Genomic DNA, 10,394 nt, shown 5'->3' with positions numbered 1-10,394 from the left:
ATCTCTGATATATATATATATATATATATATATATATATATATATATATATATATATATATATATGTGTGTGTGTGTGGACACAGTGTATATACTATATATACCCTATACATCTTTTTTTTTCCTTTTGGCACCTTCTTCTTCTTTTTGACTATTTGAACTTATGTAAGAAGTACATTTCTCCACTGTGAGATCAAAAAAGTTAATTAATCAATCAATCAAGTAAGGAAACCTGGCAAGCACACCAACGATATATTGAAATGTTTTTTTTTTTTTTTTTATGTGACTCAGCAAATTTCACCAGAAACATGACAAAAGTCGAACTATGATAAGTTTCTTGGATGCCCTGGACCTCATCCCTATCACAGTTTGGTGGAGTATTGTTAAAATCTGTGAAGAAAAGGCTAGAGCTGTGTCACAACCTGTTTTAGGGCTATCACCAGTACCTAATAGGGGTAAAACTTATTAAGGGACATTTTACCAAATAGTAGTGGCGATGTCCCATAAATTTAAGACTGTGTTTTTAATGTTGACCTTATATGGAGAAACTCTACATCAGATTCAAATTTGAGCAGTACAAGTGTGTTGTTTCTAAATGTCCTTTCGCTTGTTTGTTGCATAATAGTTCCCTTCTGGACGGAGATGCGCAACAGGTTGCTTAATAAACATGCTGAAGATCCATCTTAATGTCTGCAGAGAAATAAAGTATGCAGGTAGTTTAGAAGGAATAATTTGCTGCTGGAAATCTCCATTGACTTTGTGAAGTCGCTGGATGGTTGTTCCGGCTGTGAACTCATTGCTTAGCAAAATCCATCCACTTAGCATATCATCTATTCAGCTTCCCTGGTCGAATATCTGACCTCCCGAGGTCCCAGGCAGCATAAATTTCCCCTTCCTCCAGACCCAGAAATGGTAATTTGAACAGCAGCTCAGTAATAACCCTCATGCTGGGTCTCGCTGTCAAACAAATTTCATAATTTCCATTTAATTTAATGCTGAAATCTTCTGACACAGCCCCTTAGAAAAAGAGAAAGCCAACATTAAATCTGTCACCTCCTGCAGGCAGATTACATTTCCCATCACGCTGCAGGACCATCTTTGTTGCAGCTTTAATTGTATGCAGATGCTTTGTTTGGGCCTTGTGTTTTTCTCTCCCTCACTGTTCCTGCTACACCTCTCCGCTCACACAGGAAATCACTTGTCACGTCTCCGTCGCTCGGAGGCCGTCCAGTTAAAACTGCTCTGTCACTTCTTATCTCCCGTCATAAGCATAAACTCGTTTGTCTAAAGGACTACATGTCACCTCCTCCCCCTGATTCCTGCTGGAAATATGAGTTCCTCGCTATCGCTGTTCCTGACCGAGCTCAAATTTCCTCTCTCTGAGGAAAAGCTTTAAAAATCCTCCTTTATCCGCTCCGTGCAGGTTGTCATCTCAAACACGAGATCTAAGGCCTTCACTTCTCTCTCTTGATGATGCTAATGTGAGCTTAACCTTGATTTTTCTTTGCATTTATATCCATGGCACTTTTATATTCCTACCCGCCCCCCTCCAAAAAAGAGACAAAATTTAAATAAAAAAATTATGTCCAGCTGACGTCAGAGACAAAAATCTTCCTTCAACAGCATCTTTTGAGGTATAACGCCTCAGACTTCACAGTTTAATTTCACACTCTGAATTGGGGGCATCTGAACGCTGCAGCCGGCCACTCACCCATCACTCGGAGCCTTTCTGCACCCACCACCACCTCCTGCTCGTCCGCCGAGAAAAGCAGCTTCCCGGAGGTGGATTTCACTTCAAACATCTTCCCCCGTGCTTTAAATCCGCTGGATCCTAAAGCGAACACAGACAGAGAGAAGACATCAAAGAGGAAGACCAAAGCTACCGCTGTCTTCCTTCTCAGTTCACCTTGGAAATACAAAAACAGTATAGTAATGTGTCCTGCAGGCCTTACTGTATTTATTCAACCCTATTTTAAAACCCTGAAAACAGCTTTTCTACTTAGTTAAACCGTAGTTACATTATGAATAAAATCACGCAAGGATTGTTGAGTCATTACTGAATATAAATTTCTGACTTGATTTAGACAAATGAAAAGAGAGGTGCATATTATTAACTTCTTATATCATTCAAAATTAATTTATCCAATTGATTCGACATGAAAAGTGAAAAAATGTTCCTACAATATCTTTTTTTAGAAACGCAGATCCATTTCATGTATTTTGATGATTATGATAAAAAAAAAGATAGAAAATGATAAAAACAAAATTCTCTATCACAGAAAACATGAGTATTTTGAACAAAATTGTCTGGCTTCTGAAAATGATGTTTGTTGCTGTGCATAGTGGGTATGCATTTTAAATAATTTTGCATGAAATTATTAATGCGTTGTGGCATAGTAGTGATCAGCCTGCTGAGATGTAATAGAAGCCCGGGTTGCTTTGATAACCTGCCAGTGGAGTCCAGTGACACCATGACAGTTAAGCCAGGTTTTGGGGCCTTTGGAACGTGGGATGATACCAGGTACTGTCACGTTAGGGTGGAGGTTTTTGAGGACCCAAATGCAGGGAACAGCGGGCAGAGGTGAGTCTTGCAAATTTAATGAGGCAACTGAGGTAAAATCCAAAAATACAAAGAACCAAAACGTCAGGGAAAACTCACGTTGGGAACCAGAGGTAAGGGAGCAACAAAAAACAACAAACCAGCACCGACTGACTGCAAAGGTGGTGTGTATATGGGGAGACTGAACCAAGACAGACTAATCAGCAGATTGGGAGCAGGTGTGGGCAAGACCAACTAGGAGGAAGCCAATGAGAAAGGAAACAAGCACGAACAAGCAGAACTAAGCATTGGTGAAAATCGACTACAAAGACAAAACACAAAGAAAATAAAAATACACCCAAGCAGAGAGCAGAACCCTGACAATTCCAGTAGGAAGGTTTTTAGAGATGTAGCTTTTTTATGCACGGATGTGTGGACAGAGAACTTTTTTGGACAATTTAAAATAATTAGAAAATGTATTATTTATTCTAAAGGTGTTTTAAATGTAACTTATATTTTCCAAGTTTCTTTGAAAAGTTTTAAGGGTAATGACACCTCCACTAGATATCGACTCATGGAAAAACCAGTTAATACCTGCTTAAAGATTGTTATTCTGAAAATATGGCACACTTTTAATCAGAAAAATAAGCATCATCCGAATTTCTTTTTAAAATTGCTGTTTATGTCTGTAGAGTATATTTACTATGTTGAAGGATGCCGACAAAAGTTAGAGGCTTGTAGCTCTCGAGTACTGGACTTCGGCACCATGTTAATGTTGAATTAAAACAATCAAAAATAAGAAAAACCTTTACATGCCCAAACAAAAAAGACTCAGTAAACAGCTTTCCCTTTAAGTAATTGTTTTAACGGAGAATCAAATCCTTAACTACTTTACGGTGGTCCTATTGGCAACCTATTCCAACTATGGTGACCCTTTTTTATATATACTTAACGCCTTTAAACAGTAACATTATCTTCTACAGTAAAACTTCCACAATGGATATGTTTATGAACTAAAAAGAAAGTAGGCCAGAGGGCAACATAATGGCACCAAGCATAGAGGTTGTTCAACCAATAAGATGGGCTGATAGAATTACATTAGTGGACAGTAATGGCCAATTCAAAGCCTTGACCTAAATTCATGCGAAATGGCATGAAATAGGATCTAGTGAGTCATTCATGGGTAGATATTTTCAAAGAAAAACAGAACCTTTGTTCAAATAAGCACAATTAAGTTCAACTAAGCATTTCTGCAGTGAGTGAAAATGTTTTTTATACTGAGCAGCAAGAGGGCTCCATCATATCTTTGAATTAGTGTCAAAACGTACCCTCACAGAGCCAATTAATAACTAAACACCATATCAGCTCCATTATAAGATCCCCCTTATTGCTCGGACAGCTTGTCTTTCCGAGCGGTTGATGGAATATAAAATCAAATATCTTTTCCTAGCAGGTTTTGACATGTTTAGTTAATAAAGTATAATAAGCTGTTTTGCCCCAGTTTAGTAAGAAAATATTTTAGTGGAGTAATAACTCTCACTCTCAATCCTCATCCATGAAGATTAGACCCTCTTGGATTTTTATGTAAAAACCAATGAACTTTAACTTCTTTGAATATTAATTATTCACCGTTTTATGCTGAAAGCTCATCAGGAGGCGAGATCATGGCTTGAATGTTGTGTTTGTCTCCCAGAAGGCTCCTTAATCAGCTTCTATGATTGGTTGACAATCTGTGTTGAGCTGCAAAATATTCAGATTTTCTAACTCCAGCATTTGCCTTTTTTGGATGTTTGAATGTTTTAAATGCACAGTGCTTGGCACAAGAAACGTTACAAAATTTGACATGTCCCATGTGCTGCAGGATCTCTTGTAGACACTTGATGCCATCCACCATAGACTTTGCATGTAAACCAGGCACCTTGGGACTGAAATCTTAAAATGTTGTGGCTGTCTACAGTATATTACGAGTTTAATTACTAACTGCTACACTTAATAATACAAATACCTATAAATTAATTATTGAAAACTGTTGATAGTTTAACTTATAATAATTACAAAATAGAAAAAAAATCTATATTACTGTATAGCCGATTCTAAGAACTTATAGGCTAGCCAATGCTAATCACTTTCACAGTAATTGATAATTATCAGCCAGATTAGTTAAAGTCAAGAGAAAATTACAAATGTCGTGCTGCTTTTGTCACACTTTAAGTCTACTTTCACTGTTTACAAATTGCTTCACATTGTTTTGTTATTTAATATTTAATGCTAATCACTATCAAGATAATGCTCATTATTGCCAAACCAAGAATAGGCAGATATTGCAACAGATTTTTGAAAACTTACGGATCTGTTATCAATTCTACTAACTAGTTGAAAAAAAAATTAGTTTCATTTTATGCTTATATTTTCCTAACCTGATCGAAGAAAAATCAGTGAATGACTCTCTGAAGCTAATCATAGCTAGTCGTCATGAAGTTAATTTCTGCCAACTTAGTGTTGGACTTATTAATTAACTACTGCTAACTAACCTGGCTCTAATCACTGATTGGCTTACTGACGTGAATCTCTGAAAATATAATTCTTAGAACGCAAGGGGACTCTTATACTTGATGCTAATCATCTCTAATCTTTGATAGGATCACTGATATTAATCACTGCTAAAATTATTGTTGCACAATCACTTCATTGCTTACTGATGAATATTACACGTCAAAAGTTGTTGCTTATTCCATGACAATGGCTATGAATCTGATAATTATGCATTTATTCCAATTTTGTCATCAATTTCATTTCAAATTAGAATACCAAAAGTGAACACTACATCAAACCAGTTATACTGTATTTTTTTTAAACATTGCACCATTTTCTTAGATAGCCATTTTTGGGATTTTAGACAATCAAGACCGAAGAGTGTATTCACCCTTTTTCTCTCTTTACTGCCTGTAGAAGCTCTGATTTGTGATACATTTTTTCTTAGTTGGGCTTAAACTCTCATCAGTTTTAAATCAGATTGTGCATTATTTATTTACAATATTAGCCCACAAGCCTGATAGGATGCTCTCATGGGCAATTATCTAGGGCACTGTCTACTATAAATTTCACAGGTAAAAGAAAGCGGCATGTCACGTCTAATTACGATTGCTGTCCTGTGAATGCACATGTACCCAAAGTCCTTTTAAACATTAAATATTAACATTTGGATTGATATGAGGAAATATAAAAAACAAAAAATATGGATTTCATTTTCTTTAAAATCCTTCTCTGTTAAAATAAAAGAAATACACCAAAAGATAAGTCACAACAAATCTGCATGGCACTTGGGAAAAACCTCAGATACATTGAGACAAACCTGAATGGTGTCATGACCGACATGAAAAAACAGGGAAGTGTGTCTGACCTTAATTGCTTTGTTTAACCTAGAGGCAGAAAACACATGCCTCTGAGTGTGACTGATTGACAGAAGAGCAATTAATTGTGTCACTTTCCGGGATGATTTCAAGTTCCTTCCCATGACACGAACTCTGCTTAGTCATCCAAGGGACAAACATTGGGGCGTATTCGGCTGCATCCCTTTCAGAGCCAGAAGCCAAATGTCAGCGCCCTTCTCGAATGTGAAAGACACTTCCTGAGCTTGTTCACGCACAGTGAGCACCATTCATTCAACACCGCCAACTCCTTTGGGTTTTGACAAGTGCAGCAAGTAAAGGAGAGACTGTGATTATGGTAGAAGAAAAGAAGCGGAGGCTAAACTCATGAAGGGCGTATTTTTGAGGATTAGCAGAATTTAAATGAACTGGAAATGATGAGCTAATACTACTCAGAATAACACATTTTCAATGCAGGAACTGCAATCACCCCTCCTTAGTGTGTATCTGAATCTGCTTGAATGATGTGACAATTTTGAAGTCAAATACCTACTCAAGAAAACTTACTAGCTAGGTTCATATTAAGAGTTTTACTTGATGAAATTATTATTTAAGATAGCCTTTTGCAATTATTTTTTAAAAATGAGGTACCTAAATGTAACAAAAAGAACTAAATTCAGAAGATTTTCGCAAATAGTGTAGACCAACATAGTTAAGGAGCCATTAGTTGTTGATGCAGAGTAAACATTTTGATCTTGTGTACTTTGGTTGAGACATTTGTTCCTTCAATCATGTTCTACGTTTTTTTTATTCTTGATAAAACTGTTAAAGGTTCTTTTGATGAGACATACTGTATGCAAAATCTCCCATCCTATGGAATTAATCACAGTCTAGCAGCTTCTGTTCAGCCAATTTCTTATTTTAGAGAAAGCCTCTAAGAGAGCTACTGTTGTCTTTTACTCCCTCCTTTTTTGGTAAAAACCAAAAGCACAGGACTGGGGCTTTTGTGTGCATGCCCTTCTGTAAAAAAAGTAAATTGCTGCTCTTACCCACTCATGTGTGGCTGAAGGTTTGCTGTTAAAGAGAGTTATTTCTGTCCAAATTGTGTCCCTTGGTTTGTAAGATTGTCTGCCCTTTGTATTTTTATTTTGCCATAATAAAAATATTAGAAATATAGCAGAAAGAACAAACAAGTGCTCCCTTTAAAAACATGGTGAATGTAAGAAGCAGTAAATAAAATAATACTTCGAATATAACTAAATTTAACTGGTGTTCTAAGATAAGAAATCTAGGTAATTTCAAACCTTATGAATAGCACCAGGTCACATTTTAAAAAGCAACAAAACATTTAACAAAATTTTGCCGTTAATAAATATACCCCATCGTTTCCGAATCATATAATTTGGAAGACAATCTTCTAACTTAACTAATGTTGTTTGGGTAAGTTGCTTTATGGGCCAATTCGTGAACAGAGGTCATCAAATGAAAGTATAAACATATTAACCCCTATTGGGTTGGTTTTGATATACATTTCTGAAGCCTCTACCTCCTATGGATAAATCATTTGGCATAGGAACATCATCAGAGCTATAGGACTGGCCACAATCCTGTGTTTGACAGAATGAGTGGCGGGTACATCCCATCCCCCAGAGTTTAACAGAAATACACATGTACCTTCATATGGGTTTTATAATGGACAGCTTCAGTCATTCATGACATTTGTGTAACTTTTTTCTGGAAGGCTGTCATATAAGGATGTCCATATGGCTAAAGGCTGTGTGGACAGCTGCCTAGAGCTCCTTTTCAACTCAGGAAAGTATCCTTTTGACCCAATAAAAGGTGAAGGGAGAACACAAGAACCATCCTTTGACAGCAGAACTGGCGCAGATCTCAACTGCTTCACTGTTTCTGTCCTGGAGGGGGGCACCAGTACGCCAGTGAACAGTAACAATTTGTATATCTGGTTCTTTTAGTATCTCTGCTTCTATCTGTCTGAACCCCAGTTGGCCTAGACAGAAGGTGGCTCACACTGAGCTTGGTTCTGCTGACGCTTTCTTCTCCGATGTGGCTGAATATGTGTTAGGTGTGAGGGATTGCTGAAGAGTCAACAACAAAATTCAAGCCAAAATCGTGACAGCTATCTCATCCGAGAGGAGCATGTCTTGCAAGTCCACGACTCAGTGCAATCAGCTTTTTTTCTTTTTTTTTGATAGAAATGTTTGCCAATCCGACCATTGTCTCTTTTGAGATGAAATGTTCACTGAACAAATAAACTGAATTGAACTTACATTTTGGAATATGGCCAGGGGAACACACTGAATCCTCCCAAGGGCCACAACTGATCTTTGGAAATCACTGACCTTAATGGCCGAAAAGAAGAAAAACTAACAACAAAAACAAGAGCCCTCGATAAAAGAGAGTATGGCATTGGTATTATTATCCCCTCCCATAAAAATCTAACACATTATAAGTACATTTTAAACCTTAGATAAAAAAAAATGACAATAAGCAGAATATATATATATATTTTTAAATGGTCAGTAGTTTTATGCGCACCAACGTTGAGCAGTGTTACAAGCCATGCTATCTCAATTGGAGTACTGTGATGAAAGCAACAAAAGAAACCTAAACAGCCCACATGATAAGGAAAATAGAGAAATCCAGAAAAGATTTTGGAAAATCAAGTTTCTTTATAGAATAGTCCAATTTAAGGTTCCTTTGAATGAAAATCTAAGATTTATCAGATCTGCCTCACCTCATGTGTTTTGAAGGTAAATAATTCACAGTTATTACTGTTTTTGATGCTAAGGGGAGATTGTTAAATCTTGTTTTCTGTTGCTGATATAGACGTCATCAGGACTGATGCCTTTGAAGGAACATACATCACATAAAAGAAACATCAAGGAGCTCCATGAAAGTAGTGGGTGTGGGTCCTGCTGAGTCTTACCTGTGACGAGCTGCGTGAGCAGCTGGTTGTTGCTGTTCACGATATTGACCGAGACGTTTCTGGATGACTGTAGGAACAGCGATCGGCCCTGCGGAGAGATCCACCGTGTTACTCATTTAAACATTCAGCCTGGCAGATTTAAAAAGCACTGAGCTGCCAAGCAAATAAAACAAACAACAAAAAAAGCAACAGTTGATGAGAAACTCATTTCTTTTCGAGATGAAGGACCTGACAAACCTATGTTTTGAATGAACTTTAAGACCGGTTTGCAAAAATAAGTAAATTCCCTGCAAAGGTTTCTACATGTAGGGCCTAATTTTCAAAATTATAGATTATAATGAGCACCAAAGTGCTCTTGCAAAAAAAAAAAAAAATGCACATTCAATAAATACAGGTAATCTACAACAATTGCATGTACAAAAGAAAAATAACTACAAAGCTGGTTTGGAACACCCTATTTAAATAGGACTACTTCCAAACTGATAGTGACAGTTGAAAGAGGCCTTAAAAGCACTTTTTACTTCTAATCAATGGGGCAAAAAGAGTCAGTCAGTCAGTCAGTCAGATATTTTATTTAATTATTTAACCAGGACAATCTTATTGAGATTAAACATTTCTTCTCAAGAGCATCCTGGCTAAGACAGGAAGGTGTTAAAATCATATGTCAGTTTCACACTGTGAAACACAACTCCAAAAATACCATCATGACAATTTCACACTATAATTAAACTACTCAAGGGAAGCAGTTACAAACGAATGTTTCTTCATCCCTTTTGATCCTTTTAAAAGAGTCTAAAAAGTCCATTTATTCAATTTTAAAGCTTTCCTTAAAAAGAAAGTCTGAAGCCTTTAGACTTCAGGGATGACCAAACAACACAGACATAAAAAGCACAGTGATGAGTCAGGACCCTGAGGCCGGAGATGAACCTCTCTCTATGCTAAGCTGAATGTAGACCTCAGCAGACTCTGAACTGATGTGTGCATTTACAGTATTTATCCATATTCCAATACTGACTGGCTTAAACAAGACTCTTTCGAGCCTTAAAAGAAACATATGTCTGAATTCAAAAATACAAAACCTTACTTTACCCGGAGTTGTTTACCAGCTGCTGAATGTGGAATGTACACAAGAGTGTACTGTGGATCCTGATTCTGAGATATTTAAATTAGTGAGTTTTTCTATATGCATCAGTGGACGAAGTACTTATCACTTGAGTAAAAGTATTGATAATTACAGTCAAATCTTAATCAACTACAAGTAAAAGTTACTTGATCCAACATCTACTCAAATAAAAGTGTGAAATACTCACTTTGGAAAATACTTAAGTATTCACAAGTAAAAATTCAGTTTTGTAATATTAGAACATTTCTGTATAATTTTCAGGGTAATTTTAAAGAACCGGGAAATTTTAGAGATGTATTGATGATCACCGGATGCATTGATACGTAGAACCACCTGCTACAAAAAAAACCTTTATTATTTCTTATTTAAAAACCAAAAAAAACCAAAAACAAACAAATGGCAACATGCTATCCCATGA

General features: G+C 36.6%; 1 protein-coding gene across 2 annotated transcripts in view; it reads right to left on the bottom strand.

Annotated features, from left to right (window-relative positions):
- The window catches only part of sgcd (sarcoglycan delta), a 276,254-nt gene that overhangs the window by 61,831 nt on the left and 204,029 nt on the right, over positions 1-10,394 (bottom strand). For both annotated transcript variants that reach the window (XM_015395461.1, XM_015395460.1), the window contains 2 exons: positions 8,854-8,941; positions 1,711-1,830 (listed from right to left, as the gene is read on the bottom strand). In XM_015395461.1, the coding sequence (XP_015250947.1) occupies positions 1,711-1,830; positions 8,854-8,941 (208 nt within the window). The remainder of the gene's footprint in view (positions 1-1,710; positions 1,831-8,853; positions 8,942-10,394) is intronic.

Source organism: Cyprinodon variegatus, unplaced genomic scaffold (assembly GCF_000732505.1).
Source record: "Cyprinodon variegatus isolate N-32 unplaced genomic scaffold, C_variegatus-1.0 Scaffold742, whole genome shotgun sequence".
NCBI classification, from domain to species: Eukaryota; Metazoa; Chordata; class Actinopteri; order Cyprinodontiformes; family Cyprinodontidae; genus Cyprinodon; species Cyprinodon variegatus.
Note: the sequence above shows the minus strand (reverse complement) of the source record. Positions and strands in the feature narration are given on the sequence as shown.